General features: G+C 45.6%; 1 protein-coding gene across 6 annotated transcripts in view; it reads right to left on the reverse strand.

Moving 5' to 3' along the window:
• MCPH1 (microcephalin 1) overlaps positions 1–20,249 on the reverse strand; it is a 236,353-nt gene that overhangs the window by 190,483 nt on the left and 25,621 nt on the right. For 5 of the 6 annotated variants that reach the window (XM_055416327.2, XM_088832541.1, XM_088832542.1 and 2 more), the window contains 4 exons: positions 19,382–19,525; positions 15,704–15,793; positions 12,784–13,953; positions 2,657–2,760 (listed from right to left, as the gene is read on the reverse strand). In XM_055416327.2, coding sequence (XP_055272302.2) covers positions 2,657–2,760; positions 12,784–13,953; positions 15,704–15,793; positions 19,382–19,525 — 1,508 coding nt within the window. Of the gene's footprint in view, positions 1–2,656; positions 2,761–12,783; positions 13,954–15,703; positions 15,794–17,694; positions 17,784–19,381; positions 19,526–20,249 lie in introns of those variants that run through there. The other variant, XM_088832544.1, reaches the window with a different exon arrangement.

Consider the following 20,249-nt stretch of genomic DNA (forward strand, 5'->3'; position numbering starts at 1 on the left):
ACCTAAATTCACACGACTAAAATACTTAGCCATTAAGCAAATAAAATCAGGATTTTGTTTTTGTCCTTGTTTTTTTTAAAGTCTAAAGAATAAAATCAGTTTATATGAGAAGAGTTCAGAAACAAACAGAACTTTTTCCAAGATAAACTGCTTGTTTGAACTATACCAGGCATAGTCCCTAAGGCATAAAAGTGGTTCCAAACTCTGTTTCATATTAGAATTAGCTTAGGAGGAATCTTTAAGGATTACAGTGCCCAAGATGCACCCCATATTAAAGACATCAGGATGTCTAGGGGTGTGAGTCAGGTATCCCAACAACTTCAGATCCCCGAGATGGGATAAAGCAGGGGGCCACTGCCCTCAGGCATGACGAGCGCTCGATTCATTAGAGAAAAGGCTGTGCAGTGAATGAGGGGAAGAGTTGATCAGGACAAAGGTCTGCGGAAGACAGGAGATCCGGGTTGCATCTTCTGCCCCGAGGAAGACAAGGTGAACCCTCTGCGCTGAGAGCCAGGTTCCTTCCCGAGGCGGGAGACCGTACTGGATACACAGCAACTCAGAAGGTCTCAGGCCGAGTCCGAGAGTCCTGCCACTTAAGAGTCCTACAGGGGGATCAGACCCAAACAGACATGTCTCCAGAGAAGACATCCAGGTGGCCAAGAGGCACATGGAAAGAGACTCAACATCACTCATTACTAGAAAAACGTGAATCAAAACCACAAGGAGTTATCACCTCACACCTGCCAGACTGCCCATCGTCAAAGTCGACAAACAATAAACGCTGGAAAGGGTGTGGAGAAAAGGGAACCCTCCCACACTGCTGGTGGGAAGCTAAACTGGCGCAGCCACCATGGAGAACAGTGTGGAGGTTCCTCAAAAACTAAAAATAAAGTAACCACTCCTGAGCATATATTCAGAGAAAATTCTAATTTGCAAAGATACATGCACCTCAGGGTTCACTGCAGTGCTATTTACAACAGCCAGGACGTGGAAGCAACCTGCATGTCTACTGAGAGATGAGCGGATAAAGAAGCTGTATGGTGTGCGTGCATGGATGTGTATATAATGTGCTGTGCTTAGTCACTCAGTCGTGTCCAACTCTTGGCGACCCCATGGACCACAGCCTGCCAGGCTCCTCTGTCCAAGGAATTCTTCCGGGAAGAATACTGGAGTCGGTTGCCATTTTCTTCTCCAGGGGATCTTCCCAACCCAGGGACTGAATGAATATAAAGAAGTTGTGTGGTGTGAGTGTGTGTGTGTAAATGTAGTACTCAGCCATAAAAAAGAATGAAATAACGCCATTCTGCAGGAGCACAGATGGATCTGGAGATAATCTTACTGAGTGAAGTCAGTCAGACAGAAAAAGACAAATACCATAGGATATCACTTATCTGTGGAATCTAAAATACGATGCAAATGAATTTATTCACAAAACACAGACCCATGAACATAAAACATGGTTCCCAAACGGTAAGAGGGGTGAGAGATAGACCAGGAATATGGGAACACTCCAGGTGATTCTTTCCCGTGGAACCAGCAGGGACCAGTCCCCTTCAGGGTAGACAAAACCCAAGGGAAGGAGCAGGGCAGGACAGAGTGCGCATGAGTGCTGGCCCGGCTCTGCCCCCAGATTTTCCAAAGGAAAAAGGCTAAATGGCCACACTGCACTCAGGAAGAAGACCGGGGCATGGAAACCCATCCTGGATGCGGCCGTGGGCCGCCGGCTTGCCACAGGGGCCCGGGGACAGGGCGGCCGCCCCGGGCAGGTCTGCAAGCTGCGCCAGGCTCAGCTCGGTCACCAGTCATGACACGGGAGCCAGCAGCCTGGGGGGCTAGACAGTTTCTTTCCCTGCGAATCTGTGGCTCCCCCTAAAAACTGGCTCCTTCCCAATTGCTGCATGCTTATCGCTACAGCTGTCCTCTCACTCGGATTTCGGGTTTCACTCTATTATACTTTCTTGGCTCATAAAAACGTGGCATAGGATAACGAGGGGCTAATTCAAGAGCTCGGCTGTGAGAGCACATGCTGAAGGAGCAACAAGTGCAAAGTCCTCCCAGAGTGGCCCCCCTGTGAGCCTCAGCGTGTGGGCCTCAGAGCACAATACTGCTCTGAGACATGGGGGGGGGATACTGCTCTGAGACAGTCGGGGGGGAATACTGCTCTGAGACAGTGAGGGGGGAGCAGGGGAGAGAGAGAGCACGCGCAAGCAGGTTCCCAGGCTGCAGCCTCAGAAGACCCGAGTCTCAGCAGCAGAACCTTTCCCTCCGACAGCTTCGGGTCAGGCCGTGATCAGCTCACAAATCCCAGATGGCCGGGTTCTTCACCTCCTACCTAGTGGCTGTTTACTCAGATTATAGAACAACAATTGCTGGCTCGGCCAACGCTCTCCACTCGAGGGAAGCTGGTGGCCTTTTTACAAGCGAGAAATGCCCTGGCAAAGAAGGGCGCAAGAAGGTTGGCTCCACCAGTAGTAACTGTCCTGAATGTAAGCAATGCTCTTGGTTTTATTGTCAGTTTCCCAACATCCACCCATAATTAATTTTTTAAAAAATCAAATGCAAGCTGGACAGAGCAGTTTATGTGACATTAACCCAAGGCAGAACATCACGGCACCGCAGCAGCGGAAAATTAAAGACAATGTTTGCACACACTGACCTTCTGGCCTCTCTCCCTGGATTCCTCCCGCGGTCTGAGGAGGTCCTGGAGGCCTTTCCGTGAGCCGGCCACAACACTGGGCCTTGTTGGTCCGCTTTTCACACCTAAAACCCAAGTGGATTAAAGGTTAGCTACAAGTTTACATGGCCTGAAATACTAAGGCAACTTAAGCTGAGTACTTTTTTTAAATTAATTCACTTATTCTGGCAACAAGAAAGTATAGTCTTTGACAATAAACATTGAGTACTGCTTGCTCTTTGAGGTCTAGTTATAACATTCCATTAATTATGCTCCAATATCCCAAGGAATTCACAACTCAAGGGTTAGAAACAATGGTGCCTGTCATGTGACAATGCACTAGCTCCACAGAACCCTGCTCGTCCAACTGATGGCCTGATGACACTCCAGGACGCCCACAGGGGCTCCCCTGCTGGTCCGGTGGCTAAGACTCCCAGCTCCCAGGGCGGGGGCCCCGTGTACCACCCCTCGCAGGCAACTGGATCCCACGTGCTGCAACTACACGTTCTTATGCCACAACCGAGCCCCTGCACAGTCAAGTAACCTATTTTTTTTCTTCAAAAGATGCCTAAACTTCATGTATTTTTCAAACTCTGATTCTTCAGTTTTGATCTAATGATCAAAACCAGCTTCTCAGAGAAGGCAGTTCTGTATTAGAGGAAATAAATCTTAGCTCTGGGGCAAGTCGGAGTTACTCTAGAAAACAGCCTTTGGTACAAAGTTTCAGGTTACAGTATATATAAATGAGAGCTGGTGATTTTATGCCCCACAAACTCACACCTCAGACCAAACTCTTGTCCTGAAGACACACAAGCCAAAAAGAACATATCCGTCACGTCAAATGAGGCTTCAGACGCTAAATGGTGTAGAAACGCTAAGAAGCCAATAGTGGAGCGTGAGTTATTTAACTGAATGACTCACTACAGCTGCAGCTTCGTATCATGCTCCTTGATTTCACTCTCTGCCCCAAAGAGCCTGCCTGCTGTGTGACTGTACCGGCACTTTGAAGCACTCAGCAGACCAGCCACAATGCACACGACTTCAGTAGGGTACTGCACACCTTGACACGAAGGGCACACGGCAGCCTCGGGGCCCCGCCACGGCCTACCTAAAACGCCGTCGCCCTTGGAAGCCAACACGCCTCTCAACAAGGTATCTACACTCAGGAGCTGCCCACTGGGATGTTCAGACACACAGATATTGCCCCATCCTTAGAAGGAAATGGCAACCCACTCCAGCAGGTTGCCTGGAAAATCCCATGGACGGAGGAGCCTGGTAGGCTACAGTCCATGGGGTCAGAAAGGCTCAGACACGACTGAGTGACTAACAGTTCCTTCTTTCTTAGGGAGCGTGCAAAACTGTAGACAAGAGAAATGAACACAACATAAGGATTAAAGGATTTAAGAGCCATCGGGAATTAAAAGTCATGGAACGTGAGTGACTGCTGTGCAAGTACTTCCAATAAAATAGGACACTGATAAAACAGATATAATTAAGTTCGGTGGGTCTGACTGGAAACGTTCAACTCTTCCTTCAAAACAGGGTTTAGCTCAGTGACAACAAAATGCAGAACAATGGTTAAGCATGTTGTTGAAATCAAACTAGTTATTTGCAACTTGGGCCCCCTAGATGCTCTAAGGTCAGGTTCTAAACCACCTACGGACCCTAATACTGGGCTCCTTTGGAGGCTCAAACCAGTCACATGCGGATCCCATCACGCCCCCAGCAGTCTTGGATTTCTGCCCTGTCCTCCTAGTCCTTTTTCAGCCCTGGGTGAGTGCCCAACCCTGGTGAAGGTTTCAGCAGCTAGACACCTTACTTGGAGCGGATGGGTTAGCGGCCATGTAAGAGGGTATTCTGTACACAATAACGTATGCTAAGATCTGGCTATGCAAAGTTTCTTACTTTTATTCGTTTTGCCTCAGTTCCAGCTGAGAACAGGAAAATAGGTTGTAAAGCATACTGTGGGCTTCCCAGGTGGCTCAGTGGTAAAGAATTCTGCCTGCCAATGCAGGAGACAGGTTCAATCCCTGGGTTGGGAAGGTCCCCTGGAGAAAGAAATGGCAACCCACTCTAGTATTCTTGCCTGGAGAATCCTATGGACAGAGGAGCCTGGGGTCCCTACAGTCCCTGGGGTCAGAGAGTTAGATATGACTTAGTGACTAAATAACATCAACAAAGCGTTTTGTAGACATAAAGATCCAGAATCCGCACTGTTGTTTAACACCTAAGACAAGCATTGCTAATGATGCTTTCGCAATCATGGGGTCACAGACTGATGTCAGCAAATGATTTCTGTGGTTATGTTAAAATACCAGTGCACAAAGAGCTACAGTCACTGACTCATGTCGTCTTTAAGGATGTCATCAATGAACTGCAAGAAGCTGAAAGGGCCAAGAAAGCAGAGAACAGGTCGATCCCATTCCTTGCTGCAGTTCAGTGAGCAGCCGCTGACCCCCAGCGCCCTGGCTCCCCCACCTCCTTGCTGTCTGCTCGAGTGGGCTGTCATCACCTCAAAGGTGATCTCACCACAGCTCAGAAAGTCATCCATCACTGAAGTTCCTCATGTGATGCCTCTTACGGAGACCTCCCAGCTGAGACGCGGCTTGATAAACCCAGCACCTAGCGAACGCCTCCGAGGACCTTCAGCTGGCGGGCCACGTCCACCCTGTGTCTGTGCACGCCCCAGTATGATCAGCGCTATCAACCATCCAGGACCAAAGTCATAAATCCTAGACCCTCTTCTCTCCTCACGTTCATTTTTCATTACACAACTGATTCACAGCCTCCATTTCAAAGGGAAAAAAAGACCAAACACAAAGGGAAAAAATCCATAGCCCGAGAATGTTTATCATTAAGTTATGCTGCCTGAACTTTCGCCAATTAAAAATCTGTCTGGGTTATCAACATCATCAAGTACCAATACATCAAGATGAGAAAGTGACCCCAGCTGACTCTCAGAGGGCATCAGTTAAATCACTACCTCCCCTCACCTAGCGGAGGAGATAAGCAGGATGAAGAACTATTTCAATACTGAGGGACGATCTTTCTGGGTCAGAACCACGGGCAGGCAGCATGAGAACACACGGTTGAGAAGAAACATTAAATTTCTTAAGGGATACGTGGTCCATGGCAAGGTCCTGCCCAGGGCGGAGCAACACAAAACAAACTCTTCCTCTCAACATCCATCCTCCTGCACACCCCACCTTCCTACTTCCAAGACACAGAATTAAGACTAATAACACCACTGCTAATAATATATTTAAGCAATTACTATTTACCATAACAAGACACTCTGCAAGATCAAAGACCAAAAAGGTTTGAGAGGGCTGATTTAAGAGTCTATAATAATTTCAATGACAAAGGCATATACTATGACATTTTAACACTGTCCCAATGGGAAATTTCTTCTGAGCTTCTAAAATCTGAATAATGAATTACTTAAGAGCAATGTAGAATGCAGAATTTTGAGACTGTGGGAAGAAAGTCCTTTCTATATATACTTTTTGGATTTTGGATACGTGCAAGTTTGCAGGTTCTATGCAAGCAAGACTCAGCTGACAATTCACACACACACACACACACACACACCTGCCAAAATATCAAGTTCATTTTGTTAACCAAGAAAGCCAAACTAAAATCTAATCATAATCTTCAAAAGATGATGTGACATCATTTCCTTTACAATCATTGTACAGATAATTAAAACATGGATTTTAAACATGCAAATCAGTTTTAATACCATATAACCTCTCCAATTGGGAGTCACCTCTCCATCTTTTGAGTTCCCTGATCCTCATATGTAGATTAACCTGACCACATGTTCCCTGCACATCTAAGCCTGAAGGAAAGGGACAGAGCTTCACATTACTGTTACCCTGCTAGTGCTCACATGTTGAACACAGCAGGTGCAGAGTACATATATGATTAATTAGCAAACAAATGAAGTCAAATAATTAACAGGTTCTAACACCTTCCTTGTAGTCAGCCTTCCTGCTAAGGCCGAGTAACCTATACCGAGCTGCCAGGACCGCTTACCTCCTCCGGCAGGTTCCAGTGGAGAGGGTATGGGGAAGCACTCAGGCTACACATGACACTTTAGAGACAACTCCTGTAAACCCTCCACCAAACACTAAATGCTTTGGCAACTGGCAAAATGGATTAAAGAAATGAGCTGTAACTGGTGATATCACCAGCTTATCAGTCAGAGTAAAGGATGCCAGGAATGGGCTAAAATATCACAGGCCCCTCCTACCCCGGTATGAATAGGGCAGGTGCCAAAGCTGGTACCTGGGAGTCATATCCAAGACTTGGTCCCAAATGGCTATATGAGAAACCACAGGGTTGAGGGCTTCCTAGCAGCCTGATGCTGACCAGTATCCAGAAAGCAGCCCTGGGAATCCCGTCTGCCTCTTGCAAAGCCTTCAGATTAGGTGCAGACAGAGGAGCCTGCAGTGCTACAGTCCATGGGGTCGTAAGTCGGACACAACTTAGCGACTAAACCACCATCACCACCACCACAATAAACTTAAAGGACAACGCCTGAGACTTGAGTACACTGATCTGATCTGTGGACAGTCCCCCATTTGCGTGCCACAATGTTTAATAAATATCTGTGTGTCTGGAGACTTGCCTTCAACAAGAGCTCGTGTTACAGAAATGTGCTAAGAAGCCTTCATCAACCTCTACCGTTGACTATTATTTATGAAAAAGAAGAACCTAATAAATGGACAGGGCCGAATAGTTTAGATGAGGCATGTCTCTGCTGACACGCAACTCCATCAACCACAGACAAGCCTCGATCAGACCAAGGGACTAGGGGAGGGTGTGGGCTGGAAAGGATCTCCTTCTGCTCTTGCCCACGGCCATGCGGCACCAGTGGAAGGAAGCCCTTCAGTGACCTTTGTTAGTGAGGAACCATCAATGCAGTAGTTCAGGATGAGTCGGATTTATCTGCTTGACCATGAAGACGCAGTCAGGTGGTTGCCTGAAGAGCTGTGGTGAGAAGCCCCAAGAGGGGAGGGGGAGCAAAAGCCATTTCCACACATTAAGTAACAACAAGCAGCTTTATACACTTCCTGTCCTGCGGTGCCAGAAGTTAAAACTGTGGGATCTCAATTCTCATGAAAATTTAACATAATCTATTTCCCACAAGCCAGCTATAGTTCCAGCAACGACTTACAGACCTCGAGGAAAGGGCAAAGCACACATTTACTCAAAACTCACGTGACTGCAAAACCAAGGTGCTTCATCTGCACTGGGAGAGCCTGCTACAAAGAACCCGCGAGGGACACTCTCGGGGAATTCCACAGATCTTTCCTAGGCAAGCACGCGCTCCAGGAAGATATCTGCTCAGGGACAGGTAGCAGGATCTGGCAGTCCTCATCCATGTGAAACGGCATCTCCAAAGGTGAAATCCCTAAAATCTTACTATGTGGCAGCATTAGGAAACATTAACATCAATTTTGGTGACAAGAGCTCTCAATCTGAACCCCTATTAAGTCATCCCTCCCCGAAAGGAGAATCCTATCCTCATTAGAATTGTATTACAAAAAACTTCACTGAACTTTTGAGTTTCATCAATAAAAAATTTGTGAAAACAGTTTTCTCACTATACCTACATACCTTGATTTTGCCTCCTGACCCACAAAGTTTAAAATATTTTAGACTAAGACATTTTGACTTGTTAAAGAAAAACTTCATTGACTCCTGAAATACATTTAAAGATGAGGCAGTTCTGCTGCTCCACTGACACCAATATGGAAATGCCTGACATGTTTCAAAAACAAAAAACGATGCTAAAACAGGATACCATAGTCCTATGTATGCATAAAAACCTCCCTAAAACGTCTTGAACTTAAGGCACTAGTGGAAACACACACCCACAGAACATCTGGAAGGAAACGCACAACTGCTGGCAGCCTGTCTCGAGCAGACACTGACCACAGCCTGTTCATGAAGCACCCAAGGTTACATCCAAAACATCCATCACAACTGGCTTCTCATCACACCTGGAAACAAAAGCAAAGCACCCCAGGCTTGCCCCTGCCTGACAGCACTTCCTCCCAGTCGCTCTCAGCCCAGAGAGTAGCTGCTGCTGTAGTGGTCTCACTGTGGCTCCTGTGAGCATTTTCTACCTCAGGACATTAGTACTTGGCGTTTCCACAGGCTGAAACGCGGCCCCCAGCCATAAGGTACCTCTTCTCCTGTGCCCAGGCCTGACAACCGAGGTCACCGCCTCTGAGAAACCCTCGCTGGTTGCCTTCCCTAACCAGCACACTTCTACTCGTGCTTCTTGCTACCTGGCGTGACACTGACATTCGTGTGCTGTGCATCCTCATTAGGACACGGCCTCTCCACGTGTGGGGTGGGGGAAGGCAGGGGTCACTCACTGCCCGCTTCTCTCCCATCTCCCTGGGAATCAGAGGACCATGGGACACAACAGCTGCATGGAAATAGCTGCTAATGAACCAACAGAAGGAGGTGAGGTTAGGACGATTTTACTCTTTTTAGCAATTTGTCTTACACTGAGCATGTGCTTGTTTAGTTTATGAAACTAGAAAATAAAGTTTAGAAAGAAAAAAACTACTGGTTAATAGTGAACATTTCATGCAAAGATGGGCACAATAAAGGACAGAAACGGTATGGACCTAACAGAAGCAGAAGGTATTAAGTGGCAAGAATACACAGAACTGTACAAAAAAGGTCTTATGGGCCCAGATAACCACGATGGTGTGATCACTCACCTAGAGTCAGACATCTTGGAATGTGAAGTCAAGTGGGCCTTAGGAAGTATCATTATGAACAAGCTAGTGGAGGTGACGAATTTCAGCTGAGCTATTTCAAATCCTAACAGATGATGCTATTAGAGAGTTGCACTCAACATGCCAGCAAATTTGGAAAACTCAGCAGTGGCCACACGACTGGAAAAGGTCAGTTTTCATTCTAATTCCAAAGGGCAATGCCAAAGAATGCTCAAACTACCACAATTGCCCTCATTTCACATGCTAGCAAGGTAATGCTCAAAATCCTTCAAGCTAGGCTTCAACAGTGCATGAACTGAGAACTTCCAGATGTGCAAGCTGGATTTAGAGAAGGCAGAGGAACCAGAGATCAAATTGCCAACATCTGTTGGGTCACAGAAAAAAATCTACTTCTGCTTTACTGACTACGCCAGAGCCTTTGACTGTGTGGATCACAACAAACTGGAAATTTCTTAAAGAGATGGGACTATCAGACCACCTTACCTGTCTCCTAAGAAACGTGTACACAGGTCAAGAAGCAAGAGTTAGAAACAGACACGGAAAGACAGACTGGTTCCAACTTGGGAAAGGAGTACGTCAAGGCTGTATATTGTCACCTTGCTTATTTAACTTATATGCAGAGTACATCAGGCAAAATGCTGGATCAGGACTGCCAGGACAAATACCAATAACCTCAGATATGCAGATGACACCACCCTAACAGCAGAAAGCGAAGAGGAACTAAAGAGTCTCTTGATGAAGGTGAAAGAGGACAGTGAAAAAGCTGGCTTAAAACTCAACATTCAAAAAACTAAGATCACGGCAGCTGGTGCCATCACTTCATGATAAATAGATGGGGAAACAATGGAAACAGTGAAAGACTTATTTCCTTGGGCTCAAAAATCACTGCAGGTGGAGACTGCAGTCATGAAATTAAAAGATGCTTGCTCCTCGGAAGAAAAGCTATGACAAACCTAGACAGCATATTAAAAAGCAGAGACATCACTTTGCCAACCAAAGTCCATCTAGTCAAAGCTATGGTTCTTCCAGTAGTCATGGATGGATGTGAGAGTTGGACCCTAAAGAAGGCTGAGAACTGAAGAATTGATGCTTTCAAATTGTGTTGCTGGAGAAAACTCTTGAGAATCCCTTGGAGAGCAAGGAGATCAAACCGTCAATCCTAAAGGAAATCAGTCCTGAATAATCATTGGAAGGACTGATGCTGAAGTTCCAATACTCTGGCCACCTGATGCAAAGAGCCAACTCACTGGAAAAGACGGATAGAAAAGACAGAGCAGGAGGAGCGGGCAACAGAGGATGAGATGGTTAAATGGTGTCACCGACTCCACGGACCCAAAGTTGAGCAAACCCTGGGAAATAGTGAAGGACAGGGAAACCTGGTGTGCTGCAGTCCAAGGGGTCATGTAGAGTCAGACAGGACTGATCGAGTGAATGCCAACAATGACTTCAAAGGTTACTTTTTAAAAAGTCAGGTTTTTCCCTCCACGCACTTTTCTACTAACATTTATTTGTGAGTCTCTTAGAAACCTGTTCTCACAAGCTCTACAGCACATCTTAGATACTACCAAGGGCAATGAGTAAAAGTAAACAGAAAGCATAAATTGAAAAAAGACTTTTATTTCAACATCAGGATTCGGAGAGGCACAGCTTGATGTACAGACTGGGCTTTGCTGCTCTGCGGTTTCAGCATCTCTCGACCGTCTAAGATGGCTGCAGGCAAAGTGCATTTACCTGTGCTGGGCTCCCAAAGAGGGGAAATGCCAGGTGGGCTGACTATGGACCTTCTAAAACATCCGTGGGTCCTGATTTTACATAACAAAACAAAGGGATAGGGTTAGGTTACAAGATAGTTGGGTCTTTTCCTGCCCTAAATCCAGTGATCTTCTGTCTACTGAAGTGACATAAAACAAGGGGCAACAAGAAGTCCTGACATTAGTGCACTGAGAATGTCTGACCCCACCTCTGAGTCAGACTGAGCTATTCTGGGGTCTTCCCCGCAACCCATGACCCCAGACCCCACAGGGCATAAAGCAGATTTTTATTTTTACTTGATTTATGCTTGCACATCATTAAGTATTATTCAAAAGCTGAGATGAAAACCGAGAATGAGAATGTAAGGTTCAAGAACAGGATCTTCTTAATTACTACAACCCTGCATATCCACTGTTTTCTATTAACTTTAGATTTGACATCATTTTAAAGTAAATATTTTGCAAGCACATACTAACCATAAAGGAACATAAAACAAAGGTTGTCAAATTTTATGTGTTTTATAAATATATAATAAGGTTTTGTACAGATGAGAAAGCTCAGATATAAAAACGTTAATAATACACAGACTATATTATCTTTCTCTGAGATGATTCTGAGGAGTCTGAACTCAAGGAAAAAATACACAATATAACTATGTCCATTTCAATCCCTATGACTTCTCCATTTTAAAAAGGTTAAGATGGGGGAAAAAAAAGATGAAGGTTAAGATGATTTAAGGATTTAACAAAATAATGAAGAATAAACTTGGCCTCATTGAAATTTTAACCCAATCTTTAGGTGGAGATGATTTAAGTTCATGATTTTTCACTTGACTGCTGAAACCTATTTGTGCATATAATCAGAAAGCCAAAAAGGTTTTCTACTGTTGTTACTTTTGTTATAATGACATAGTCTGCTACCATGGTTTTAATTACAGATAGGAATAAATCTATTTAAATTATATGCTTAAAGCAAATAAAAGGAAGTCTAAAAAGGTCTATTACAATGAACTACTTACTTAAAGTATTAAATATTTCTCCACAGCTAACACCATGTAGTTTTTTCAAAAATAAATATTGATAACTTACTCTTACATTTGTTTTTATGTCTTTTCTTGACAAAATGCATGATTTACACTGCCATAATTTCCCTAAAATAGACAGCCTCACTGTTATAAACAGATGCGTGATTTACACTGACTTAATTTCCCTTTTAAAGTAAATAGCCTCCCTGTTATAAACAGATCATTTTAAAAGCTCTCCACTAGTGTGCATCTTTGCTCAGTGAGGCTGCAGTGAAACCAGGACAAACACCCTCTCTGGGCCATTCTTCACAAAAGGCTGCACCTACAGGACTCAGAAATGTATTCATAACAGACTCAAGCAAGGAACCTAGACACTCCACAGGCAGTAAGCTGTCTATTCCTCAAGAATAAAGAATCTACCATTGTAAATATCAAACAGACATTCTTCAAAGTTTTTAAAAAAGGGAAAAAAATATTTTGCTTATGAGAAAGCTGTGCTACATGTGGCAGATGGACACCCTGCTGCACATCCTCAGGATGGAGAGACCTGTAAAAGTAGGCTCACGTACTTTCACTACTTCCTTGGGCTGGCGCTTCCCTCTCCTCCGTGGATCTTTCCTCAGCACAGTCACCTACAGCGTTCAGTTTACCCTCACTGTGCGCTTCAGCAGACTCCGTCGTTTCAGGAGAAGTGCCTTCTTTCTGCATGCCCTGGGTGTCAGTCCATTCTTCCGTCTCCTCCCTGCTTCCTTTCAGGGGGCTGGGGTCTCCCTGTGGTCCCGTCCAGGGGACGAGTCCGCTGGGGGCATGTGGAGCGTCACCCCCAGAGGGGCGGGCATCACCCCCACCCTGGGCCTCGGCCCAGGGACAAGGCCTGGGGGTCCCATCAGCAGCAGGCATGCCCCCCGAGTTCCTGCCACCCAGCCCCGCATCTGCTCCAGAGAGCACAGGCCTCTCCAGGCGAGGGCCGGGCTTCACCGTGGAGCAGGTGCTGACGGCGGGCCTGGGGCTTCTGCCGATGAGGGAGAGGTCAGCCCTGTCCAGGAGGCTGGTCCTCTCGGTCTTGGAGAGGCTCCTCTGGCAGCGGAGCGGAGCAGGGCTGGAGGGTAGCTGATCCCCGAGAAGCCCCTCCGAGACCCTCTCCTTGAGATTATCAGGAGAAAAGTAATCATCAAACGAGGACTCCTCGAGGGCCAGACTCTTGACAGCGGGCCTCCGCACAGACCGCAGGCCGCTCTCCGCCTCCCACAGCCGCAGTCGGGGTGCAGGGCGCTGCCTGAGGGACCGCCTCCTCTTCCGTCTCTCCTTCGAGGCTGGACAGAAGTTCTCCGGTGTCTTTTTTCTCTTGGTTGAGGAGCCCATGGGTTGTGCACAGCCCCCAGGGCGGCCTTTTGTAGCAGAGGACACAGGAGACAAATGCCTCTTCCCGTCAGACGGCCCCTGGGCCACCGGCTGCGATGGCTTCGAAACGGGGGTGACAATCCCACCCGCAGCCCCACTCTGCTGGGGGGTCTCTGCCGTGGGATGACTGCTGGTGGATCCACAAGGAGTGGAGAGGCCTTGGGGACAGGGAGCTGCTGAGGGGCCGATGCCGCCTGCCTGCAACACCGGCGACACAGCACACACACCACCTTCCCTGTCAGCGACGAACTCGCCCAGGTTCCTCTCCTGAGACCCACATGCGGAGCCTCCACAAAGATCGTTCACAGACACGGGGAGACCACCAGCAAAAGAATCATCTGGAAAACATTAATGAAGAATTCACTTTGTAAGGGTTTAAATTAGTATAGAAGTACTTGTCAGTACAACAATACAACAATGCTCCCTGGCACAGCTCCTGGTGCAGAAGGGCCCTCCTCCCACCCTGTCAGGACGCCTTCCAGCCGGCATTCCCAAGCAGGGATGCCGGGCTCCCCATGCCTCTCAGACAGGACGGGGTTGGGAGGCAGGAAGGCACTCCGGACGTCCACCCGCTGGGCACCTGGCTCCAGGAAGAGCACCCACAGCCAGTCATGGACCCTCGAGGAAGCCAGGACTCCAGACGAAAGGCCGCCGTGTCCAGGCTCCAGTGCGATGGACTCCACACCTGAGGCGACAGTGGGGTCTTAACCTAGCCACAGCATTAACGCTCTACTTAGAGGGAAAGAATGGAGGCAGTCCCCAGGGAACAGGGGGAATCCCAGCAGGTGGACGGTGCTGTGTGTCCCGAAGTCCACAGCTGGAAACGCAGCACACATTTAATTCTATTAACAGCAGCTGAATAAGTGCAGGTCACTTTTCAAAAGGCGGACAAGCAGCGTGACATGGCCTAGGAGTACAGATTCTGAAGCCAGACGGCCTTGGTCGAAGCCTGGGTCAGCCAAATGGCAGGCCCTCACATGAGCTGTCTGCCTTTGTCCTGGCCTGGTGTTCTCACTGGCAGAATGGGGACAACAGTGTCCACGCCACAGGGCTAACAGGAGAATCGGATGAGACACAAACACGTGAGCAATCCCACGAGGAAACAAGGAAATTCCGTTACAATTGTCACTCGTTTCCAACTTACATGAAATAACGTGCATCAGGCATGAAGTAAAAAAGATGGGGATAATTCAAGACACGTGGGCAAATAATTTCAACACACAGAGATTAAAGACTAAACTACACACAAAACGAAGCCTCTGTTTAAACTCCTAGTATCTTGGTTGTGCTTTGTTATTGTCACTGTGGCGGCTTTCAGAAGACAGTCATAACAGTTCACAACTTTTGAATATATTCCTGCCAGGGAGCACTTACATGGCCCTAACAGGGGCTGGTGACACGGTTTTAAGAAATGGAATATGACCAAAAAGACAACACAAAGGAAAAATGATCATTTAGAGTGAAATAAGGACTTTCACGTTTACAAAACCACGTTCATAATACAAAACTCTAACTTTACCAATTCTTCCCAACACTGCTTCTAATTAGAAATCCTCTTTGTTTTTTATCTCCTGTAGTTTTTGTGATCTATTCCTACTTCCCGACTTGTTCATACATTCATTACACACTGTGTGAACCAACTCTCTCCTGGCTCTGTCGGTTCTTGGAACCGCAAGCTCACTGCATACTTTAAATCACTGTATGGTTTAAACACAGTACTTTAAGCTCACTGCATAGTTTAAATCACTATATGGTTTAAATACAGTACTTTAAGCTCACTGTATAGTTTAAATTCCATGCAGATTGCTCATTTAAATAAAAAAAAAATGTACGTGAACCAATCGATTCTGTGCCAAGAAAGCAAATATGTAAGAGAAAAAGCAGGGGAACCAAAAGCATGCTTAAGTCATATAATTTCTCATGCCTTAATTTTAGTACAGCATCTATTTTTGTAAATTATGACACCTAATTTCAGGGTGAAATTCACAAATTCTAGTTTTTAATTGTTTTTCTCATTAGAAAAAAACTTCAAACAGGAAAATCATATTATCAATCTTAAATATATCACAGAAAAGAAAATAATTTTACCTGAACACAAAGTATCATGTGAAAGGTTCAGAGATGCTTCACGCAGAGAGTTCACAGTGTTATAATCAGGCTGTTCAATCATCTGGGAAGCTGAAAACACAATCACAACTCCTCATTAACACAGCTCTGAGCTCTGGGAGCAGATGAGGCCAACAGCAGGCCCACTTGTTCCGCTCTTGTATGACACACACACAACTTACTCCTTGTACATCCTATTCTAGACTTCAGCAACACAATATTGTAGCACAAAAACTAAGTCTTACTCAAATCTACTGCTGATAAAAGTCATTAAAATATAGTTTATCCAAGTCATTCCATAAAAAAGGCATGAACCCCTAGGATAATAAAATTTGGAAGGGATCTGAGGAGCGGCCACCTTGAACCTAAGCAGAAGCTCAACAGAAACAAACAGAACGTTTCAGTCAGTCTCACTGCTCCACGGTCAAGGCCTTTTTTCACAATAATCACAGACAGCTGCCTCTTTGAGTAAAGCAGTGGTTCTCAACCAGGGGTCACCTGGGTGCCCAGCAGACACCGCTGGACGTCACGGGTTGGGTGGGGTGGGGTGGACCGTAAGCGTGTTGCGGGCATCTAGCAGGCAGAAGCCAGGGATACTGCTGAACGTTCTGTCACGCACTGGACTCTCCAGCATCAAAGAAAGATCCAGCCCCAAGTGTGCAGCGTGCAGAGGCTGACAAAGCCTAGAGGTTTCATAGGGGACTTTCAGGTGACCAGTGATTTAACAAGCAAGACCATGGGTGCTATTTTCAAAGGCCGTGCAGATCAGAAACAAAATTGACACCTTGGTCACACAAACAAAGACTTTTTTTGAGGAGACTATAAAGGATACTTCTCTGAGAAAACAATTATAAAATGAGAATAAACCAAGATAAGGAAGGTAAGCACAGAGACAAAATTTTCAGTTGTTTTAAACTGTGCTGGAGGCAGTTATGTAGCACAATTAACACTGCAAACTAATGGAGTAAAGATTAAGGCAAATTTACATACATATAAAGCCAAATACACAATTATTTGCTGAACCAATTTGGATATTCCCCTGGGACATTGCTAGTGTCCTACCTCAACATCCATTCCCATCTTCCTCTTACAACACAACAGAATCAAATTTAATTAGTGTAAATACACATCCCAGGTAAGACTACATGTCATTCTTGCTTGCCAGGCCCTGCAGACGACTTGGTTCTGTTTCCTATCTCCTAGGCTAAAACTCGGAGAAGGCAATGGCAAGCCACTCCAGTACTCTTGCCTAGAAAATCCCATGGATGAAGGAGCCTGGTAGGCTGCAGTCCGTGGGGTCGCTAAGAGTTGGACACGACTAAGCAACTTCACTTTCACTTTTCACTTTCACACATTGGAGAAGGAAATGGCAACCCACTCCAGTGTTCTTGCCTGGAGAATCCCAGGGGCGGGGGAGCCTGGTGGGCTTCCGTCTATGGGGTCACATGGAGTTGGACACGACTGAAGTGACTTAGCAGCAGCAGCAGCAGGCTAAAACTACTGTGTTCCCTTAGCTATGTCATCCTGAATACCACTGGCCATTCTAAACTTAACTGGAAGATTAAATTAGACGTATGAAAACAAATACATGGAACTGTATTATATTTTGTGCTTATCTAGAGTGCCTTTTTGCCTCTGAAGCTCTTGAGCCATAAATGGTTACACTTAACTTGCAACCAGGAATGGCCACAGGACTGTGTCTGGCCAGTGGAACCCGGCAGAGGCAGCAGACAGAACCTGGTGGGGCTGCTCACAGGGAACTGGCTCCGAGGAAGGCAGGGCAGGAGGATGGGACCCAGGCTCTTCAGGACACCACAGAACACAGACCCTCAACCTGCCTGCCTCCTCCTTTATCAGGACAAAGAAACGCAACGTGTTTATCTGTTACTGGCGGCCACAACTAACTTTATAACCTTAACTGCCCACTGAATATGATATACAAACATAAATTCAGGACAGATGAAATAACTAACCTTAAACTGTAAGAGTAATAGAAGAAAATGTAACAGCTACAACAACGTTAAAACCTTGTGCGGGAGGAGTTCTATACATCACAGGAATCCTGAAGACCAGAAGGAAAAGACAAACAGGTTTGTCTACCTTAAATATAACGTATCTGCTTCTTACAAGTCACCATATATTAAATGATAAACAGCAGAGTCTGTGCATATTAGTCAGCAGTCTATTTGCTGAGTGCCTGCTACGTAAGTACAAGTGCTCACACAAGAAGCTGGGAGAGAATCCTTGTAACACGTAATTAGCTCTTACAAATCAGAAAGAAAATAATATGTAATAAGCAGCTGTACAAAGATTCAGAGATAATGCACAGAGTCTAACATTTAAATGCAGTCTGTGATATGAAGACTTCCAACCTCACTAGCAAACTCACTGGCGACCTGAGAAGCAAATTAAACAGAGAATTTCAATGCTCCATCTCTGACTGAGAGAGATGTGAAGACTGATGCCATCCAGTTTTGTTTTCCCAAGGGTGAGACACTGTAGTTCTCATAAACGACTGGCAAAGGGTGAAATGGCACAAACTTTCTTCTGGAGAGCAATCTGACAATATCTACCAAAAGCTTTAAAGTCTGTCTTTGTGACTTAATATTATTGCAAATACATGAAATACACAGAAACATATTCATGTAGAAGCACGTCCACTAGCATGTGGGTTATGACAGCAAACTGGATGGCCAAAAAGGAAAATGACCGACGAGCTGACTCACTGGAAAAGACTCTGATGTTGGGAAGGATTGGGGGCAGGAGGAGAAGGGGACGACAGAGAATGAGATGGCTGGATGGCATCACCAACTTGATGGACATGAGTCTGAGTGAACTCCAGGAGTTGGTGATGGACAGGGAGGCCTGGCGTGCTGTGATTCATGGGATCACAAAGAGTCGGACACGACTGAGCAACTGAACTGAACTGAACCATGCAGGTGAAAAAAACAAACAAACTGCAGCACTATGTCGAAAAAGAAAAACTAGAAAAATAGACAATGCAACATCTTAAAAAAAAGAGAGAGATATTCTACACCAAGATACTTCTAAATGAAAAAAGGTTTAAGGTAAGAGGTATGCCATGATCTAATTTAGGTAAAGAAAAGTTACACCACTGCAAAGGAAGATACAGAAGCCTAGTCTTCTTCACGACTACAGGGACGACCCACTGGAAGAGACCTGGAGAAGCACAGCACACACAGCTCAGGTTAGCTGGGGCAGAGCGGAGTTAGGTGGGTCAAGACAGAGGTTTACTACAGACACTGCACTGGTCAAAGTTTTACGAAAACGTGCTTGTATATTACTTAGGAATTTAAGATAAAAGAAATAAAAGGTAAACTGAGGCATCAGACGCTTAATCTAAAGCAAACTTCAGAAGAGGGGAACAATTAACTTTTTAAGAAAGAAAAATCCCAAGTATATTAAACAGCAAAGGTATACAACAAATAGGGTTTTAAACCTGGAGAATACTAAAAACCCAATATATTCTTAAAAATTCAGAATAAAGCAAAAGATTTTCTGTCAGGAAATATCAACAGTCTACTCTGAAACAGTTAGAATCAAGAAACATCAGCTAAAATAATTATGAAAAAGAAAAAGCCCTTTCCACACTGATTCACCTATTTCACAATTCTCCCTGTGTCAAGTGCCAGCACTTACAGGTGGGGGAAAGGTTTTCCCGTTTCTCCTTCATCTCCTGCAGCCTCTTTTTCATTGCACTGTGGTGGCCCCTGTAGACTTTACCTGTCGGACTGTATACCAACGAGCCATTAGATTCAAATAAGAGAACAGGAACATTGGTACCTGAAAATAAACAAACAGCCAGTTTTAAGTTAAAAAATGCCTTCCTTCTTCAACAATGTTATTCCTTTAAGGACACCCTTGTCCCCCTTCCACAGGTTTCTCCTTCCCTGCTGGCAGACAGAGACCCGCGGGTGAACTTGGCAGCAAGAAGGGAGCTCAAGGGACCTCGAGCACGGCAGGGGCGGGCTCAATGTGAGCCGCAGGGTGGGGGCGGGGGCGCAGTCTGCAGCACAGGAGGTGGTCAGTGCGGACCTGGCAGGGAGGCGACCGCAGGCACCGTGAAGAGGCTTGATTTCTCAGGCAAAGGAAGGACTGAGCTGAGGACAAGGGATTCAGCCAGTTTTCTGGAAAGTTATCGGGCATCACGCGCAGGCTCAACACCGAGAGGAATGAACGCCTTTTGTTTCTGTGCTAAGCACTACAGTTTAACGAAACTGCTTATCTGTATCAGTGATGTGTCAAGACTGGTCTGAAATAATGAATTGAGAGACCAGTGAAAAAGGTAAAAAAGAGAAATACTAAGAACCCGTGAAGTACTTCAAAGTTCGATGATCTTTGAAAGTATTTTTCTAAATCATTACAAGAACGTATCATCTTAACATCTGACTACTCTGGATAACAAAATAAAAACACCAAGTCCTGGGTAAAAATACAGACAGACAGACATACACACACACACACACATATATAAATAAGAAATAAAAATGGATTCATTCTAATAGGG

This window comes from Moschus berezovskii, chromosome 26, assembly GCF_049115385.1.
Source record: "Moschus berezovskii isolate FMDL1 chromosome 26, NW_MosBer_1.0, whole genome shotgun sequence".
In the NCBI taxonomy this organism is placed as follows: Eukaryota; Metazoa; Chordata; class Mammalia; order Artiodactyla; family Moschidae; genus Moschus; species Moschus berezovskii.